General features: G+C 40.7%; 1 protein-coding gene across 4 annotated transcripts in view; it reads left to right on the top strand.

Annotated features, from left to right (window-relative positions):
- CREBBP (CREB binding lysine acetyltransferase) overlaps positions 1-21,609 on the top strand; it is a 97,583-nt gene that overhangs the window by 21,270 nt on the left and 54,704 nt on the right. For all 4 annotated transcript variants that reach the window (XM_086473127.1, XM_086473128.1, XM_086473126.1 and 1 more), the window contains one exon: positions 14,297-14,473. In XM_086473127.1, coding sequence (XP_086329253.1) covers positions 14,297-14,473 — 177 coding nt within the window. The remainder of the gene's footprint in view (positions 1-14,296; positions 14,474-21,609) is intronic.

Here is a 21,609-nt window from a genome sequence, read left to right as displayed (position 1 = left end):
TGGTATCTTTTCAGGTAGAATTGTGCAATTTTCTTCTTTTGTGGTAACACAGCACAAACTTTAAGGATATTGTCACTAACTCTAAACTGTATTGGTTACTGTCTTGTAATTCTCCAGTTTTTGTTGGTGGAATGGGGTTTATTTTTTAAAATAGTGTATCTGAAAGAAGGTTTTGAAAGTGAAACTAAAGGGTTCACCGGTTCTGTAAGTCACAGATTAAAAGCAAGATTTCCAGTGTTGTTTTAGAAGGTTTATTAAAATGACAAAAACTTCCAAGTCCTTACTAACAGGTGTCATTGAAATTATTTCTCTCTAGTTTTTATACTGTTTTCACATTTTTCCCTGCTGCTGTTTGTAGTTTGGTTTTTTTTTTTAATACACAGGTAAAAATTGAGTCAGATGTTGAGAGGGAGGAAAACCTGCCAACTTACATGTTGGTGTGTAGAAGTTACGAAATGCCTGGTTACTTCAGTCAGAAGGAAATGTCTCTGTGGTAGCAATTTTCTCAATAGACTCTAATCATGTATATAAATACTGTTTCACAGGAGCATTTCTGATTATGAGACCTTTTAGCAGGTCTCAAAACTACTTCTTACTTAAAAGATAAAAATATTTGTACTTGACAATGAGCTGTAATTGTATTGGGAATCCTGTAATTGGAAGTAAATACAGAAATGTGTCAAAGCGGGCAGTATTATGGTCTGAAAACTAAATGCTGATGGTCTCTTTCCTTAGAAAAAAGGCAATGCAGGAAACTTGGAAAACTGTGTATAGCATGATACTCTGTGACAACCTACCTGAGACACGGATCAGGAGTGGAGCAGTGAGAGGAGGCAGTTCTCCTGCTGTGGCTTCCAAAGTGAAAAACACTTGGAAGTACAAACGGGACACCACCTACCATCAGACAAAAAATAACATTACATTTGGAAGTTGCACTTTATTTTGAAATCCCCTCGTTTAGCTGGGGGATTGAAATTTCAATACAAGAGGCTGCATGGGGCATGCCCAAGTCTGCTTTATAGTGGGCAGGCTATTTTTCACCTTTATTTAAAGATTAACTTTCAAACTAGAAAAGATGTTTCAATACACAGTTTCCCCCACATCTCAAAAAAAAATCCTGAATTCTTACTGACAGCAGTTGCTAGTTCACTTTGCAGGGCTGGTTATAAGGAAGGGCAAAATATAGCAGCATTTTCCTTTCTTCGTGTGAATGTTCAGAGGAAATACCTGTTGGTTTTTGTTTGGAAGCCTACGTCCATTTTTGTGTGGCATCAATAGACAGTTTGCCTGCTGCAGCTTTGTCTGTTGGCTTTCAATGGCACGTGCTTATTTCTCCTCCCCACTCTCTTCCTCCTTGCTACTACAGTAAAGGGTATTTACTCCAGAAATTGCTGTGACTGGGGAGGGAAGTGGCATACTAAGCTTATTGTTTGTGTTTTAACTGCTTGTATGTAATCCAAGCAATGCCTTTAATTTTAAGGCCAGAAATACTTTGTAGAATTGAGATTTAGATGAATAAGGACTTCAGGTGATTTTTTCAACGCCTGATGCTACAAAAACTATCTCTTAAGTAGCATCTGGAAATGTTAGTACTTAAGTGTTGTGAGGACGCTCAAGCCCCAGAGTGATAATCGTATTCTTTGGTACGCACATGTACAAATCTGGTAGGTTTGGCAAATGAGAAGCCTACTATGCCGTAAAAGGGATTCAGTGGTGCCTTCGTTTTAGAATGAATCATAATGGAAATAGAGCACGTGAACTACAGGAACACCCTTGCCAAAAGGACCTGACTATGAAATAGACTTTTAGAAGAGAGTAGTAAATAGATTATTTAGCAGTCTCTGAGAGATGCTGATGTTTTGGGGCAGAAAGGTGTTGTGTTGTCAGAGGGACTGCAGCGTAAAACTTTCCTAGCTGTATGGTATTCTTTTTTTTAAGGGGATTTTAAAAAACAAACAAAAAGCAAGTGCCCTTTGAAACTTTTGGCAAATGGACTAAATTCAATAACCACCTTTACGATGGGAGGATCTTTGTACCCTGGAGATGGAGAAGTGTTGGAATAGCACGAGTCAAAGATGAGATTTCACTCTTGGAATGAGTCGTGTTTGCTTCCTTAGTCTGATACTGGACATCTTGGTTTAAAAGACGTTTCTGGATAGTACTGCATGCAGGCTGCTTTCCACGAGAAGCTGTGTGTAAAGACCTAGCTTGTTCACCCTGTTCAGTTTTAACAATGAGTTTAAAGACAATCATCAGATCTTACCTTGTTTAAAAACCTGCTGAGAAGTGTCTCGATAGCTTCATGTGAATTGTTAAATCTTCAGGGAGAGCATGTTTCTGCAGAAAGACTGGAGATTTCAAGGTACCTCTGGAAGTCAGTGTGGTGTTTCAAAATAAACTTATTTGGCCCTTAAAGTTATTTAAAAATTATTTCAACAGTGTAAATTATTTATAGTTTCTCCTTAGTTACTGTTAATGTCAGGCTGTGAAATTCGTGCTAAGTGGTTGTTTTGAGTAAGCTATATTGGGTTTTTCTCTTTTTAATGTATTTAATGTAACCTGTGGTGTAAATTTGTTTCTTGTCTGTTTGACACCCCCACCCCCATTCTGGACTGAAATAGAATAATTACTTCTTTTAGAAGCACAGTCTCTCCCTTCAGCGTGTCCACTTTTCCTTTAGGATTCGTGTCTGTCAAGGAGAGTACATTCTGTAACGAAAGGAAACAGAATGCCTCTTTTTCATTATATTTTTGGGACACCTTTCCTGTTGCTGTTACTCTGTAGAGCTACGAGTGCCTTTTCCCCCACCTCTGCAGAATATCGTATCCCACAGATTGCCTGATAATCTGTCTTTGGTGGCTTCTGGGAGATAAATGGGAAAGCATCTCTTAAATAGCAGTACTGTTTTTCTTACCGAAACAGTTTATTCCTTATAATACTAAATTTTTGGAGCATGATGTGCTCTCCTTTTACTCCAGCCAGCTATAGGAACTTCAGAATTGCTGAGGTGCCGGCAGAAACATCTGTAAATTCTTCTGTGGCCTGTTGGCCACATTTCGAAAGGCTCGTATCTACAATACAGAAAATAAGGATGAAGCACGTACTTTGTGTTGAGATTTGCTGTTGATTTAGAAACCTGTCATTAGCCTAATGATGATGAAGTATAGGAATTGGGGGAGGACAGGGATATTTGAGTTGAGATCCTGTGTTACACGATTCTTTTTTTTTTTTTTTGATGTAGCTATAAATGTGTTTTAGTGCATGCTGATGATGCTTCTGGAAGTAACTGAAAGATTTTGGCCTGTGAATATGCAGTCAAGGATTTGTAAAGTTGTATCCCAACTGCATTTCAGTCTTTCAGTTTCTTCTTTTTAAGTGTTGTTGAATTGCTGTTTGTGTCCAAACTAGATTTTCTTGGTGAAACAAACCTTCGAAACATCTTTAATTTTGCGGTTCTGGTTAACTTTCTGTTCTTATGTAGTGAGAATAGTTGTTGTTTATCTGAAGAAAGCCACTTTTCCTGCTTGGCACTCGTGAAAGCTCTTGAAGCAATGGAAATACATTGATCAATTGTGGCTAATTATCCATTAGAGCTTTGAGGTTTTTATTTGCAGAGGTGACACCCGTTACAAAGTAAGCCTTCTGAGCTTTGGTTTTGATTTGTAAGTACCAAAGTGATGATCGGTGCAGAAATTACTTTGAATCTTCCTATAGTATGTTCTGTTGTATTAGCACTCAGGCTTATGCAGAATTTTGGAGACGTTTTCTTTAGGCAAGCTTTTTTTTTATTTTCCTGGAAAAGGTTGTTTTCTAGTTAAATGTATTAAAAGAATTTGTTTTCTATATATCCAGTCATTTGTAAAGAGTGTTTTGCCACGAAATTTAGTCTTTTGTATTTCGGTAATTACGTGGAAACATTTGTACTTTTTTTAAGTGGTCTTGTTGCCTTGGAACAAGTAAATTTGTCTTTGACCTCTGTGAAATGCTTGGAAGAGAATTTCAAATCTTATTACAAGAGGTAATAAAACACCTGGCTTCCTCTTAATGGGATTTAAAAATTTTTCATTTCTAGCTTTACCAAATCTTTCATCTTGTACTAAAGGATGAAATAAATTACAATTATTCCTGGGCATTTGAGTATTTTTCTTTGAGTTACTGAAGAGCAAGACACTCTAAATGCTTCATGCATCTGTTGCAGTAGCATTTGTTACAGAAGTTAGCTTAAAGAGAGAGAGTAGAGATGTTCAGCACAAGATAGGCTTCCTCTGAACGCTGCTAGGCAGATCACAATTTAATTCTTAAAACTGATTCTTGAAATGTTACCTTTTTTTAAGGCATTCTTGTTACTCACTGACTTAAAAAGCGAGTATTTATGTTAGTATTTTTGTCAAACTGCCAAATCTGCAGATTGGTTTAGGTGAGGAGCTCTCACCTCAGTGGAGATAATAGGATTGCCACCATTCTTGCACTGAAACTGAATTCACTTTTTTTTCTGGTGACACCACTGGCTTTCTGCCATGAAATGATTAATCTTTTCCTTGCTTCTCCATCTGTCCCTCTGGCATATACATTCCAAGCACCATGGTGACTTTCTTTTGGAAGACGTTACTATAGGATGAAATGGTAATTAGTAGAGACTTACTTTTTTTTTGTCAGTAAACAGATACAAGATGATGCCAACATAGTAAAGAAAGCCTGTCTTTCCCACTTCACAAGTGAACATAAATTCCTGATGGACCTCTCTTTTACACTTCTCTGAGGCCCTTAATCAGTTAGGTGGACCTTGCTTCACGTTAGAGATTTGAGTTTCATACCAGAGGGAGATAAGAGTCCAAAGTGCGAAGTCCTTGGCGGTGCCTGGCTGGAAAGCTGCTCTTTTGTACTGAGCGTGCAGGCAGAGCGGCTGATGGGAGTCGTGGCGATAGCACACAGGGACTGAGGAGGGATTAACTCCAGGTGGCTGATACCAGATCATAGTAGCACTGAACTGGTGTGTGTTAAACTCATGTGGGAACCAGTGGTGAAGCGGTGCAGATGGCTGAGCATGGGTCTCTGTCTCTCATTGAGTTACCACTCTGGGAAGCAGAAACAAGCCTTTTGAAAGCAGTTCTGTCCTCTTCCACTGGTGCTTACTAACAGTATTAAAAGCAGCTGGATCTGAACTTCTGATGTTCCTCCTTTACTTAGAGCAGATCTGCTCGTGCATTCACAGTACTTTGTATGCTTTAATTGATAACTTCTGAACATCCGAGACACCTGACTGCTTGATCTCCTTGTCTTGAGGGAAAGATAAGAAAGACCAAAAGGAAGAAAGTTAAAATTATTTAAGCCAAGCAAGGTGACACACTTCTTGGTATCAAAAACATTTCAATGGATGGCAAGAGGGAAGGGGGACGGAATGCTGAGCTTTTTAACCAAGTTGCATGTTGAAGTAGATGTAGTAATTTGACAACGGATTTGAAGGCTTAGTCCAATAATGGAGTATTAAGTGACTGGTTTTGGTAGGGCCTGTAGAAGAGGAAAGTGGGATTGCATGGCTTGGTGACAGCAAGTACACAAGTTCTGAATAATCCCTGTCCTGTCGTGATTTATGACAGTGGTAGCTTGGAGGCAGGAGCAGTATACCATTTCTGTATACCCACACATTCTGTTCATGCTGAACCCAAAGGATGCTTCTTGGATCTGTGGGTCGTAGTGGGAGGTGCAGAACTTCCATTTCATGCCAGCTTGCTTTAAAAAAAAAAAAAAAAAAAGAGAGAGAGAGAAAGAGGAAGAGTGTCCCTAACAGTTTATCAGTGATGTAATAGGGGATTTTGGATGAAGCATGTGAGATGCTAAGTAGCAATGGCTCTAGAAGGGTTGGATTATTTATGCACAGTTGCTTTGTCAACCTAAGGGTATGGGTTATGGTATAATGAATTGTAGTTTACAGGTAGCTTTTGAAAGGTGGAACTAGTTATTGTCTCCTCCGGATTTAGCATGTTATTCCACACTGGGTTGTTTCAGTGATGCAGCAGGAGGAAGTAGGGGGAATGTCCTTCCTTGCAAACACAAGGGATTTAGAAAAAAGCAGTAGTGAGTGACGAATGTGTCTTACTAGAGCAATGTATTCTGTTGAACAGGCAAGCTCTCATGTATGCACCTCTTTAACACTGCTGTTAGTTTGTGAAGATCTGGCTTTTTATCAAAACAGATCCTATGTAGGATGCCTCTGCTCTATCATCTTTCCTTAATTGTGACATGCATGTTCTTTGCTCTGAAATAATTTAAATTATTAATCTGGGGCTTGCAGTTAAATTTATTTTAGCTTTTGTACCATAGACTAAGTCCTGAATAATACGAGGATGGTGGTGGCTCACTAGAAGGCTGTCTTAGTTATAGGAGGAAGACACAATTTTGTCAGATTCGGAGGTATGTGAACGTACGTCTGGGTGGGAAAAAAGGCTCTGACCTTCCTATTCTTCTATTGCCAAAGCAGATCTGAGAGTAGCATAACCAGCAGATTGGCTGTGTATCCTCACGCTGCCATTATAGAGGCTGTAGTTCTTCACAGCACCCCTCCCCAAGGGTTTCTAAACCATTTCCTATCATGCTTTCAGGTCCCTCCCCTGTCCTCAGATAATCTGTGGTGCTGACAGGACAAAACTGGCAATAATGGTGCCTCATTGAGAGCCCTGGGTACGCTGTCTGCTGCTAAATGCAGTGGGTAATGGTAGAGGTCTTTGTGCCTTTTCTTTGGGGAGATGTTAATCTGAGTGTCATAATCCACCTGTCCTTGTCTCTACTCAGCAATTTTAGGAACTTAATTATCAGTGAGACCTTTAACAAAAATGGGTGAAATTGACCAGTGACATCCAAAGTGATTAGAGGAAAAATTGATTTGAAGGAGGGGGAGGAGATGGGACACTGATTGTCACAGCACCATCGCTTAAGCCCGGTTTCCTTAGGGTACCTAGCTAACAACATGACTGGTTTTGTGATCCTGCAATCAGTGTCAGTCTGAAGAGGCAACTTAATTGCTGCTGGATTGAGTGAATGAAATTGTCTCACGGTTCACCCTGTGTCTGATCTCCTGTGATGAGTAGAGCATCATCTGAAGTTGCACATAGCCATGCTCAGTCTAACACAGTTCTGTGGCGCAGAGGAGGATACAGTAGTTTGATGCAGTTTTTGGCTTCTGTTCTGCACCTCTGCTTTCCTGGACTTTGATACTTGTCTCTGAGTTTTGTTAATGGGCTCGGCAGCTTGATCAAGGTCTTAGATCATTTGTTCTTCCCAAGATAACTTTTTTTTTCTCACCCTTCTGTGTTGTCTGTAGACAAACAGAAGGGAACTTCTGGTTCTCTTTCTATTGTTAGGTTCCATTTTATAAAGAATTAAGCATATAAAAATGACAGTGGTACAAATTCAGACATGATACCTCTGATTATAAGCCTTGCGGCTTTTGTGAATTAATTCCTGTTGATGAGTAGAAACACACACTATTTAGATAAGATTAATACAGTCTTAAGAATTTCAGTGCTATTTGGTCACTTACATTTTTTTCTAATTCTTGCTTTGAAGCTATAGAGCTTCATCTCTTACCTATTGATAAGTCTTTGCTAAGTAGCAAATAGTTGTGTTTTCACCTTTCTATTCCCACAATCGGTGCTTTAGGATCACCTCAGTTCCTCGCCTTGATAGAAGATAAGCAAATTAATAAGCTTAAATAGTAAGCTAAATAAATTAGGCTATTAGATTGCAGTTGGACTGTCTGTTGTAGCCAAGCATTTTAGTCCTTTGAATAGTTCTTGAGGCCTCTCTGAATGCTGTCATCTCTACGTATCGTTCACGAAGAACCAATACAGCATGATTGTTGTCATTACAATAGCATTCACATCAAGCCTGATGCGTGAAGCTGTTGCTTTACACTTACCCAGTTGTCCTTTCATACCTCTTGTTGTCATGTTGAGAGCTCAGATTTGTTGCTCAAGCACTTTGCAGATTCACAGCTTTCAAAGTCCAGCCAAGCTTGCCTAGCTTGCTCCCTTTCTTTCTAGGACTTTCTAGACTTTCCAGTTAAAAGTCTAGTAGGTACTGCATTGAATATTAATTATAACTATTTTTAGTTTACAGGATTGGATCATAATCAGATTACTTCAGCCAGGCTTATTTTCCACTGAACCTGTGCTGCTTTGAGTTCTTTGATTCTCATGTCAACCTTTCAGTATTTTTTTTCAGCTGCCACGCTAGTCTGCATCTGGTGGAATTGTTTTGTTTTGCTTTTAAAGACTTGGCCAGAATAACCTTCTTCCATTTTTGTGCAGAAGAGTCAGTGCTTCAAAACTTAATGAAAATCAACATTTAACTTAGAGATCAGGGTTTTTTTCTGGACTAATCTGTGTGGACCAACTAATTAAAAAAAAACCCAGACTTACAGCATTAACTTATGTCGGCAGCGGTGGTGAAAGATACAAAACCAGGAGTGTCGTCAGAGGTGGGTGCCTGCAAATGAGGGGGTTTTCTCTCTCACAGGAAGACTGATAATGAACTCAGTCTGTCCTGCCAGACCTTTTATTAAGTTTGGAAACCCGGTAGTGAAAGGTGGGTTAGGGCAACAAGGGAGAGCAGAGTTTCCCAAAGGAAGATGGGTAGCAAGGAGCAGAGCTGTGTACAGTTCTGTGGTTTATGACAGTGTATTGGAGGGGAAGCTAAAAAAGGGATTGTGAATAGGAAATTACGTGCCTGTAACAGTGAATTGTTTTTTGCAACGTGTTGTATTGGTTGCGTGTCCTGGGAGCCTCAGAGGAATATATGGTGATGGAGTAACTCTGGCTGCTTGAATGAGGGAACTGACTGGTGGTAGAGATGAAGGGATGTTAATAAAAACTTAAGAGTAGGAGGAAAGGGCAGGATTTATTTATGGCCTAGATGGTTTCTGTACAAAGAGGGAGTAGCTCCCTGATGCTGGGCTAGATGAAGTAGTACTGTGGTATGTCACCAGTGATAAAGAAGGGAGGAAGAGTAAGCTTTAAAAATAGAAGAAATAGCATAGTATGAAGAACTAGTCTGGTCTTAAGGTATCTTTTAAATTAGATTGGTGAACTTCTCATTTCTGTCATATCAAGTCAGAGTGGCACCATCAGGTAGGGTATATAGATTTGGTCACAGACTTGATCTCTAATATCTGTGAAACTCCAGGAACTGGGGGAAATTGAATTGCTGTTCTGCTCTGAAAATAACTAAAAAGCAAACCAAAGAGAAGTGCCTCCCACACCTGCTGCTGAAAACATTGCGGTGCGAGATGTCTTGTGTAGTCCAAGTCAGCTAAACAAAGATTTAAGTTTTTCTGTTTTCAGCTTGGAAGTTTGTACATTCTTTGGCTTGTGAGAGCAGAGTGAAAACCCTATTTCCTATCCGCACTCGGTAATAGATTCCAGTATCTTAGAGAGTTGCCATAGTGATAAAAAAGGGAACAGTATCTGCTTGTCTTTCTGGGATAGCAGAATTATTAAATTAAATGCTTCTTTTTCATTAAAGGAGAGTAGCATTATCGTATGTCTGAGAAGAACTGTTTCGGAGTAGAAATAATGTATTTGAGCTGGTGTCCTGCATTAATCATGTTACTTTGTCAGGCACTTCTGGCCTTGACTTGAGGGTCTGTGCTGGGCTGGTTTATAGCCCCCCTGCATCTCCCCCATTGCAGTTGTTTTCTGCGCAGCCGTTCCATCACCTCGCTTGTGAAGAAGTCTGCTTTACTCCGTCAGAAGTCATTGCAGCTGTGACCACAAAGATCTGGGCAGGAAGCGAGAGTTGCACAAATTTTCACCCAAGAAACATGAGGATGAGGAGGGATGAAAGGAGCCACCCTGGGATGGAGTGCAGAGAACAGGGCCTGCAGAAAATGGTGGTTGTATTGGGTAGAGAAAGGAGATGAACTGACAGCTGAATGAACTGATAAAGAGGAAGAGAAAGCAACAGGGGAGGGGAACATTCTTAAGCTTAGAACAAAATGGGAGTGAACTGCAACATAACCCAGGTTTTCAGAGAAGCTTTCTGCTTTTGTTGTAATGGAATTGCACCGGCTGTTATGCTGATGTATTGATGCTTGAGTAGCCCCATGATGCACATCCGTGCTCATTTGTTGCAGGTGGAAAAAGAAGCAATTTGCACTGGATTGCTTTTTTGCTTTCGTTCCTTTCAGGGAAGTAAATTTAACAAACTTTAGGCAAAATACATTCTTTGATGGCTCAGAGTCTCGCATGAAAACAGCCGTTCTTACCAGGTTGCTAACTTCCATGTTCTTGCTAGTTTATCTTCTTTGATGACTTGTAATTAGTAGTAATCTTCCCCTGAACTACCTAATTTGGGATCAGAGTTCTGTTTCATTACATAAAAGCAAAGGTCTTCTGAGTATCTGCCTTCCTCACCTGCCCCCTCATTTCACATAGGAAAAAACCTGGGGGCAGAGGAAGGAGCTGTAGTGTTTGAGCCTTCTGACTTGTTTGCTTCGGAGCTGCCGGTTTCAGTTTGCAGAATGAATAAGCAGTGTAAAAATCTTTACTACATACAGGCTCAATCATCTGATTATATTTACCAGTTACTTTTTTGAGATTTCAATTAGCAGTGGTTTAGATAAAGTTCCACAGAAGGTCACTTGATGTCGATTTTCAGATAATTAACCAGGAAATGCCAGTTAATGCCTTATGCACTCAGATATCTTTCAGTATTTGATATGCAGGGGATCTGCCTGATTCTTCCTTTCCTTCCACTTCCTATTTGTGGCCCTCTCACCAGTGAGGAGCTGACAGTGTTGGCTTTGCTGGAGTCCCTACCTGACTGCATTTGTTGGAGGTGATCGCTGCTGGAATAAATGCCGAGCTGCTCCTTAGGTTACCAGTAACAGCTCTGAAACGCTGTTGGTCTGAATGCTGTTTGGCAGCAGATTATTTTGCCACTAAAACTCCTTGTCGATCCCAGACTTGGTTGAAGACTGTTATAAATAGATAAGAGTTCATTAGAGCAGTTCTTGCATTGTGTTGTGCTCTTCTGGTCTCTGGAAATCAGTCATGTTAATAAGATTAACTCCTCTGAGGCAAAACTGAGTTTTAAAAAAACCCTGAAACTACAAACTCGTCTTGTGTATAGTCCCTCCTGATTTTTGTCTCCGTGTTTACTTAAGGCATTGCCACATAAGAAAGATGGGTCTTTCCACCTTTGCAGATTATTTTTAAGATGGACTTCAAACAATAAAAGTCAGTTTGTTTCGGTGCCAGTAATTTACAAAAATGAAGTGTAGGTTAAGGGGTGTGTCTAATGTTCTACAATGTTATCATACTATCTGCTGGGGTTGGTTTTTTTAAAGTTGTAGACAGGCGTAACTCTTTAGCCTTAGGTTCCTTTCCCTTAGGGAAGCACAGCTTTATACGCTGAAATACCGTGTGGCAGAGAGTAGGTTTAGAAAAATACAAAGTTTCAGGAGGAGGCTACTCTGCTTCCAGCTTGATTTTAAAGAACAGCAAGGCATTTCCTAAAATTGCAGTCAAGTACCTATGACCCCCTAGAAAAGGAAGAATTACCCTCATCATATTTAGCACTCAGTTTGGAAGATTTGAAAGGTTGCTTTGTTGTTGCACTGAGTTGTGATATGTTTAATAACAAGATCTATTGAAAAGGAAATATTAAGATATGATAAACCAACCATGTGGTACCTGTTAGGATTGCAGTTTCTTGGTGCTTCTCGGATGTTCTAGCGATAAAGAATTTTAACAAACTTAAAACAAAAATTTCTGTTCTTTGTATTTTGAGACCAAAATATTTGTAGTATTTCTCCTAAAAATCTATTTTTAAAGAATTTCTCCTTTCATAAAAAGAAGTTACTCTTTCCTGATAATGAAATGAGATGAACAACACCTCTCTTGGAGCAAGAACTTACATATCTTGTAAAATTTGCTTAGCATTCTCACTGCCTAAAAAAAAAAAAAATCTTTTCTGCTTTTGAAAATTCAGCTGTGTTTAAAATTCTGCCAGGGGCTGATAACATTACGCTGCACAAGCTCAGCACATACATCTTAGGCAACTTCACTGTCTGCACCGAGCCTTTGCCATCTCCTCCCCGGTGGCTGAGGGGCTCCAGCCTGAAGCTGCACGGGCTGGGGACGACTTCACTTGCACTGTCTCCTGCTGTGGCCCACACAGGGCCAGGGATGTTGTGAAAGTGGGTTCATGTGTATGCAGCAGTTCTCCCCCCCCCATTCGGGCTCACCACTGTGCTTTGCAGGGGTGTAGGGGCTCGTAGGAGTTGTGGTATAACGGTGGTTGCCAGAATAGTCAATACGTTATTCAATTTAAAAAGCTTCACCAAACCTGCAAGCGAGTTCAAGGAAGACTGGAAGGGCCAAGACCTTCTGCAGACAAACGGATTTGTAGTTGGGGATTTAGACACAAGGGGAAACCGAGTAACAGCCAAAGAGCTAACGTTCCCGTTTCTGGCCTCTGAAAGGTTTAAATAGTCAGTCGTAAGCTACTTTCTCAGAATCTCCCTTTTAGTTTATGGAAATTTTCTTCACTGTTAATCTGATAGACCATCACAGTATTAATGAATATCTGTAGGTACCACGTGATTGTTTTCTCATACCTTGTCCAAAATAGTGGGTTAAGATGAATGGGTAAGTTAAAAAACCTTATTTCTTTGAACCTACAGTCCTACAAAACAAACACAAAAACACAGAAAATAAAATTCTTGGTATTTGTGCAATGTGACAGTAGCTAATACCACTTTTCTTTAAAAGCGGTCTTTATTACTGAGCTTTTGATGCTGTTAAGCAATTGGGGTTTTTTGGTCTTACGTGCTATTTGAATTATTCAACTTCAGTCTGGAACTCAGCATATACATGATAACCCCTTACATTGCCAAGTACCAGCTTTTTTTTTTTTAACGTGTATATCGTGGGTCAGATTGTTCTATAAAGATACAACATTTTGTGCAGTGGAAAAAGGCCTGAATCTGGCAACAGTCGCTCTGCAGGATACAGGTTAAGGGAGTATTTCCTAATGTAAAGCCACTTTGAGCGTGGTTGGGCTAGCTGTCGGAAACCCAAGCGTACAAAGTGCACTGACAAAGAGGACAAGGCACAGTCAAATTGTGTTTATTGGACTCTGTCCCGACAAAATTTACTGCCCTTAACCAGTGGTTCATCAACTGGTCGTTCAGTCTGATTCCTATAAGCATGAAAAAGCAACCACTGAGCAATTCCTTATTATGAGGCTGCTGCACTAACAAGCTGATGTGCACGATCCCTCTTACAGAGACGGGAACAGTCCTCCTGAATCCCTGCTGGCAAGGGAAGTGAAAAGACCAGGACCACGGAAAACTAGTGTGTCATGTAAGGAAGGGCTGGAGGAGTCAAAGGAAGGGGAAAACAGGGTTTATTATTTCAGATAAAGACTCACTCAGTGGTTGAATTTTATTTAAGACGTTCTGACAGGTGATAAAGTCGTCTGGAAATCTTCCCAGTGCAGGGCAAGGGGGAGCACAAACACGATCTGTCCACTTCTAGTTCCTCTTTATTTGGAGGGGGAAGGAGGGTCCCAGTCTTAGTCATCATCTTTAAAAGAGGTAAATGTCTTTTCAGGACCTTCTGTAGTATTAACTGACTCAAGTAATAGAGATTTCACCACTTCTCTTAGGAGTCTGTTCTTCAGGCGAAACAGCTCTTTGGATGGACAGCGTTCTCTTTATTCATTCAGGGGGGTTGTATTTCTGCTTGCTGCTCTGAAGGAGGTTTGGAGGTGTTATTTGTCAAGGATGTCAGCTTCAGATAGATGTCCTTTTGCTCAGAGGTTTTTTTGTCAAGTACCAGAACATAAGTAGATAAGCATGTGCTAGATGCCTCTATATATTCCTCTCCCTTCCCATCTAGTATATGTACAAAGTCGTGTTTTGTGCACAGAATTCACAAAATGTTACAGGATTTGAGGTTTATTTCGTTTTCAAAAGTTTTTGCAGTGTTGGAAAAAGTAATTTCTGTCAATGTAGATTGGGAAGGATAATCTTGTTTTCTCCTTCACATTTGCACAATGATTTTGTAAGTTGAATTACATGACTTCAGATACACACAGCTTTGTAAATTTGTAAAATATTTTTTTAAAAACTTAATTTAAATTTTATTAAAGTTGAGAATTTGATATTGAGCAACTTAAACCGGAATTTGGTCTGTGTGAATACAAAGATGGATATCTGACATATGTTTTATTTTTTTTTTAATGTCCCTTCAGAATCAAGGAAATAATAATAATTTCATTCATTCTTTTCCAGATGGGAATGGCAGGTAACACTAGTCCCTTTGGGCAGCCTTTCAGTCAAACTGGAGGGCAGCAGATGGGAGCTACAGGAGTGAATCCCCAGTTACCAAACAAGCCAGGCATGGCGAATAGTTTGTCTCCCTTTCCTGCCGACATCAAGAGTACTCCCGTCACCAGTGTGCCAAATATGGTGAGTTGTACCTGCCTGTTTCCCCTTATGCGTTATGTCACGACGGTGCCTTTGACATTCTTGTGTGATACGGCTGCTGCAACATTACTGGACTCCTTCTCCGTGGTCACTTAAATGTCAGGGCTGCCCCATGGTTCCTCACTGCCACTCTTGCAGCGCATGTAGAAAGTTTGTGTACGTTTTTATGCAGTAATTTAACTTGCTAAGCAGTCACAGAGTTTTGTTACAAGAATTACACTACATCCTTTCGTTTTGCCTGGTACATTTAGTTCCAAACCAGCTGAAATTGTCTTCTCTGTAAGCACTGTTTGTAGGTTTAAATTCCTAAATCAATTAGGATGTGTTGGATACATTATCAGCTTCCTGAAACTAAATAGTACCTTTCATATTCTTTGAATCTAATGTGGTAAACACACCACATGCTTCTCAGTTTTTACTGTGCATGGCTTGCAGCTCACAAGCTTATGAGAATAGTTCTTATTAGGATACCTTGCCGAAGTTTGTAGTATTCTGTTTACTAGAGTTTTCTTTATAAAGTGAAATTAAATATTCCCGTTTGTCTCAGTACGTCTGCGTATTAATCAAACTGCTTGTGTCGTTTCTATGGAAACTCCAGCTTGTTGCACTTTATATTCTTATACATGATAGCAGTTACTATAGAAACTTGTAAAACCTTCCATAAGATGCAAATTGCTTGTTTTTAAAATTAACTAGAAAACCAGCTATTTTTTGGCACAAGCGATGCTTGTCCTTCCATCAGTGAGTTTGCTACCTCCCTGTCACTAATAAGGCTGTATAGGAGAGGGAACAGGATGTAATAAACTTCCTCTTTCTCCTGATTTTAGAGGATCACTTCCTAATTTTCCTTTAGTTACACCGCGAAATCTTTGTTTAATAACATCTGTAATTTACTGCTTATGACTATATGGAAGGGAGCTGGTGACTAGGATTAAGACCGTGTTCAGAATACCACTTGCACTAATGCAGAATATTTGTAAAAGACCGTTTGCTGTGTGACTATTCTAATTTTGTTTTTTTAAAATACTTCGAGTTTGGATCAGGTGTGAGGAAGATGAATTATTGCCTTGATTCTGCAGAGAACCTTCAGATCTGCCCAAAGTGCTGTGTTCATCTCAGGGACTGGATGATTCCGAAGCCTAATTTTGTGCTCATTTAAATGTCGCGTTTTGGGAAGCCTAAATCTTAATGTGCTCGCTTACTAGGATGTAATGGCAGGTATTCAGGTGGTGTAAAAAAGGCATTTGACATCAAGGCTTGTCTAGTGTTGGGGGAGGAAGTAAAAGAAAAAACTTTGTTTCCTTTCTCACATCTTGTTCAAGAGACAGGAAAGTAAGGAAAACTTACTTTCCCAGTACTATCAATTGCAGTTTCTTTAAAAAAAAAACAGTTATCTTCTGAGAGGACAATCAAAACCGTCTTTCTTTGTTTCTCAGGTGTCAAAAGCTTCATATGTCCAATATATCTTTTGTTCCCTCAAGCCAATGTAGAGAGTAATAGCCATTTCAGCCGATAGATGTCTGTGCTGTTCAGCCAAAAGGTCTCATTCCTGCTTACAGGTCATGTGGTGGTTAGAGTCTGATTGTGGTCCTGATGGGGGTGGAACTTTCATCTTTAAAAAGTGAAGTTTCCATCTAAACATTTTTATTGCAAAGCCAAGAATTTAAAAGGAAATGTCAGACTTGTTAAATTTTAACCTTTACTTGGCAGCAGTGGGTAAGGCAGTGTAATTATTTGGTGATAGTACGTACATGGCCATATGCTATTCCTTCCACGGGGACTTTGCTTTAGGCAGCGTGCAATATGAACGGTGCCCTCGGAAAGAGCATATAGCCAATGTTTTGTTGTGGGTTTGCTGCTCAGTGTGGAGCTGTGGGTCTTGTTGACTGTATGCAGTAATGTATTTCACTTAACTAGTCTTTTCCAAATGGTCTTTTCTGTGGCAGTCATCACAGGAGCAGGCATATATTTTGGATTAGTTAATTTTCACAGTGTCTCTCTGAGATAGAGATGTGTTGCCCCAGTTCTAAACCTGAGGCTGAGAAGCACAGAGAGAGTAAGACTGGAAGAATCTGCTGACTCTGAACTTGAGGTTTGTAGGCTCTGGCTTGCTAAAGCCTTCCTCATTTTGTATGTTAAGACATTATCTAAGGGTGAAGTAACATTTATGTCTGTCAGATCTGTGCTCCCATAACTCATGGAAGTGATGTCTGTCTCTCACATTGGGCAACTAAAATATGACCCAAACAGCACTTGTGAAAAGTCGCTTGTGACAGAGGCAGCTCCCCAGAGCAGAGTTGCAGTGTTTGAACTGTTGCGCCAAGCTTTCCTGCTGCAATCCCTTTGCCATTTGCTATGTCCCGTGATGCTTTAGGACCCCAAAGGGGTTGGTTGGTTTAATTTAATATATTTGGCCTTCTGCATGGTCTGCTGGAGACGTCTGTCCTGTTTCCTGAAGGAGGCAGGAGTGAGGTGGAAAAGGGTGTAGCGTTATGTTACCAATCACCGACTGCAAAAAAATGAACCTGTGGAGGATCAGTTCAGACTCCATCAACTACAGCAAGCAAAAGGCCAACTGCATCTCTTTAAAAGAATTGTGACAAGGTCTCTTACAGGCCTCCAGGGTTTTTTGTGAGATGATTGGAACCCCGTGTCTTCTCAAACCAGCCCTCTGTACTATCCTTATCTTAAAGGGCCCTGAAAGTATTATTCCATGTGAGACACAAACCCATGTGAATGAAAACATTAGTTATAAGTGGCATGTCTGAGGCAGCAAACCAGATTCCAGCATGACTTTAAACACCTTGGTTACCACTAAGAATATCTGAATAAGAGGAAATAGAAGGGTGCAGCTCTTGTCTTAAGACCCCTTGGTCCTGAAAAGCAAGGCATTTTTTAAATAATCCTTTCAGCCTTTTGCCTTTCTCTGTAACCTTATGTACTTGCTGCAAAAAATAAGGCAAAAGATAAGTGTGTTTCTTAACGCACATTATTCTAAGCATCATGTGTGGTGCCCCTGTCTCAAATGCTAAATGTGGCACCGCTGTCCCTGGCTTTCCCACTGCCAGGCGTAACACTCACGCTGGGATCCAGGATCAACCTCTGCTGCAGCAGTGGATTTTTTTAAATCCACATCCAGGCTACCACTCTCCTAAGGACAACACACTCTCTCTTCCCCCTCGCCTCCCAAATGAAGTGGTTCTCAGAAGCGTTAGTTCATTGCATCTTCCAGCCCTTGTTCCAAGCATGACCTTACACTAGACCCTGAGAAGCACATTTGGATTAATCTCTTTAATTAGGAAAGGAGTAACAAACCTTATGGTACTAAAATGATTAAAAGGTCAGCATTAAGGTATTAATTTTCAGTGCCAGATGGATGGATTGATTTTTGTTTTGTTTTAACTGTGGATCTGAACAAAGTATTAGTTACTGCTTTGTGTGGCTGCTACAGAATACAATCCATTTTCCTTACAGAATGGGCAGCTTGAAATCTTGAGTGAATGACTTGTTTCCAAAAGAATGATCTTGCTTCTGACGTTGTTGGAAGTTTTGGTGACACACTACTGAGATTCTGTGTCACTTAAATTGTTTGATGCAGCATTGGCAGTGCTCTGCTGCAGTGAGATCATGCAGAAGCTCTGGACCGTGGAAGTGAGCCATGCTTTGCACTTTGGCACTGGACGCAGTGTGCAGCCTGTACAGAAGCTGGGAGCCTCTTGTTTTTGGAGTACCCAGACTCTGGGATGTGCTGTCAGTGGGGGGAACCATGTTAGACTTTTCCATCAAACTTGCTGAAGCTTTGCGGTGTCCACAGTGCTACATAGTCCAAGGGTGATGATGGATCGTTTCTTTGTGGACATTCCAGTAAATCTAGTATTTCTACATGGGTTAGGAGTGCAATGGGTGAAGTTTGGCTTCCAGGCACCAGCTTGGTGTCACAGTTATCCTTATGACCAGCAGATGGAGTTGAGAGAATGTTACTTTTCGGAAGTGAAGAAAAATGATTTCTCCTTGGTTCTCTTGACTTAGAATTGGAGTGGCACATCTTCTCTTGCATTTTTTTTCTTGATCTCTTATTAAACTACATCTCAAATTTTCTGTTTTGTTCTTCCTTGTTTCTCTGTTTCTTTTTATGTCCTTTGGGTTTCTTTATCAACAGATTTTGATCAGAAGAGAGGAAAACAATGACTGGGGGATGCTTAGGTGTGTCTTGCTGTGCACCTCCTAGAGAGAGGAAGAAAACTTTTAAACTGGGAGGCCGGGTTTAATTAGAACAAGTAAAACTGTAGCTACTTAAAATAGACAACTCTTATTTTATTCTAGAGACCAGAAATAAAAGGCTTTATGAAAAAATCTCTGTTGTGTCCTTACAGTGAGGAAGGCTTGCTTTCTTAACCTTTCAGTGATTTTCTTTTTTTTCCTCTCTTGCAGCAAACTCAGTCTTCTCTTTCACTGCGGGAAAGGCCTGTGACCGTCGCCCCAGAGGCATGCTGTGTGTCTGCTTGCTGCTCTCATCAGCAGTCTCCCAGTCTCTGGTGGGCTTGCTGTTTGCTTGCTCACCTTCCCTGTGCCTGCCCTGCACTCTGAAAGTTTCTTTTTCCCAGGCATGCTCACTCTTCTTCCTCAAGAAAATCCCACCTGATTTGAAGTGGAGCAGCAGCCTAGCAAACAGCTGGGAAAAGCTTTTGTCGGTGTTGTTTAGCCATGGTCTTCTAAAGGAAAAGATCTTAATAACCTGGAAATAAATCTAACAGATAATATCCAGTGCCAGAGAAACTGTGTTAACTGTGTTGGGAGCAAAGTAGGCATCCCTATTCTGTCTTGGGGCAGAGGTTCATCCTGGGAACGTGTATTGCTTTGAATGGTGGAACATTTTAATTTTTGCATCATCGATAAATAATGGTGCCAGACTGGCAAAAACAAGCTGAAAAAGAGGATCTGCTTCTTCCCCAGCACTCTGGCTCATGTTCCGCTCTCCCATCCTCCATATATGAATATATGTGGTAGAGAATATCCATTGCCATTTCTTACTGTCTTCCAGTTGAGGTGAAGTACTACATAGCCAGCACTCTGACAGTGTGGCTTTCCTTCACTTAAAATTTCTCATTTGTCTGATGTCCACAGATAAGGATTTTTAATGTTGATGGTTCTCCAGTCTTGTTTTATCGCCCAGTAAATTCTATATAAAGCTCTTAAAATTTTGTTCACTTAATTTCCTGTGTGTGAGAGCTGGACTCTGTCTGCAGAGTCCTGTATCAAGCTTAGTTCCATTTTATTGCTTTGAAATACTTAGTTGTATGTTTCTTGTCATTTGCTGGTCCTTCAAATCAAGAAGCTTATAAAGACAAGGAGATAAAACTTTAAAAGTGTGTCTTTAAGAAAGATGCTGATCCAGCCTTGATTCCCAGCAGAGTCAACTGCATAATACTGAGGCGTTTGCTGGTTTTAGAGGAAAACTCTTTTGGTGATTAAAAGCCGAGTGCATTGAGGGTGCTCTCTAGGACTCTCAAGTTCCTTCTATGGAGTGACCATAGGAGCCTTCTTGCCTTTTGTGGTTGCCATGGGCTTGCAAGGCTCACTCCCCAGTACCAGCTTCAGAGGTATACTCTATAGTGACAAGTGGAAGTTGGAAGATGAAAATACTCCGTTTCACTCCTGACATGAAAACTCCACCTGTAGTCATGTCAGTGCCAAAGCTTTGAAATAAGTCTTGGGCTCTCAGCGTACTTCCTGTTAGGACCATGCATCACGTTAAGACCATCATTCAGCTTTGTAAGTGGGAGCTGGAGTGTCGCCTTCCCTTCTCGTTTGGAGCTGCATTGCAAGCTCTCAGATTGGTGCTGCTGACAGGCTAATGTCATTTCTTGCCACTCAAGTCGATCTCTCTCCAGGGAGCATGACCCCCTTCAGAGGCTGTGTCCAGTTCAGGAAGCCTTTTTTCCCTTGTCATAAGGCTTCTGCCCATGATACAGACTCAGATTCTGATTCCTTCTGATGCTTGGATGAGAAAATGCAGCACTGTAGGGTTGCTGGGCACACTTGTATGCACTTGTTAGTAGTTCTGCTCGTGTCAGCCGGTTCTGTGTGTGCCTGGACTTCTCGAGCCAAAGCAGACCTAATGTTGCTGGTGTCGGAAAGATCCTTCCTGTATGGATAGGACTAGGCTGTTCAGACCATGCCTGTTCACCGTAACTGGTGGAACCAGAGAAATCACCACTCACATAGAGAATATTAGAGTGAATTACAAGAAGTGTAAACCGATTCCGTGTCACTTTCACAGTGATGAAGCTGTGGTAGTCACTGGAGAAAGCCGGGTTCATTAAGTGACTGCACTGAGAAACACCTCCTCCTTGATGCCATCAGATAGGTGCTGCTTGAGCTCTCCTTGCAGTTGCAGTTTCATGGCACAGCAGTGCTTCCTGGGCTGTTTGCAGCTCGTTCAATGCTTATTAGAGCATTCCTGCAATTCCTATTTGCAGGAAGGACTTCTTTCAATCTTAATGTAAATATGCAGGGTTCATGATTGGAGTTGATCACACTGTGAATACTTAATTCAGATGGAAGTGTTGCTAATTAGAAGTGTTATTTGAGATTTGCAGTTCATGTGTAGATCCACTTTGTGCCCACTATCCCTTCTCTGAAAGGGACCCTCCAGTTCACACTTTAGGCCTGTGATTGAAGGGGAACTGAAGAGGTTTGGGTGCCTTTCACCCAGGTGGGATGCAACCCTGCGCTCTGCAGATACTGCAAGGGTTGATTTTTTTTAGAGTGTTAATTGTAGACTGGGTGTGCCCATAATGTAAATGCACATGTGGTTAACACGTTAAAAATCCCTTGTCACTTGTAAATAACGTCCCTTTTCTAATCCAAGATGTCAGGAGAGTGAGAAACCCCAAGTATAAAGCGCTACCTTCCCTCACCCTAACCAGACGGCAGGTCTGTAAAACAAACAACTGTATCAAAATAGTAATCCCTTGTGGCAGTGGATTCTTAATTACCTGTCTAAGATCCACTGTTGATTACAAACCTGTCTTAAAGAATTAAAAGACATTTCATAAATGCAGGATTTGTCCTAATACAGTGATTCCAGAAAGTGGTGGTTTTCTCTCAGGGAGAAG

Source organism: Leptosomus discolor, chromosome 14 (genome assembly GCF_034619465.1).
Source record: "Leptosomus discolor isolate bLepDis1 chromosome 14, bLepDis1.hap2, whole genome shotgun sequence".
Classification (NCBI taxonomy): domain Eukaryota; kingdom Metazoa; phylum Chordata; class Aves; order Leptosomiformes; family Leptosomidae; genus Leptosomus; species Leptosomus discolor.
This window is presented reverse-complemented; position numbering and strand designations above follow the sequence as displayed.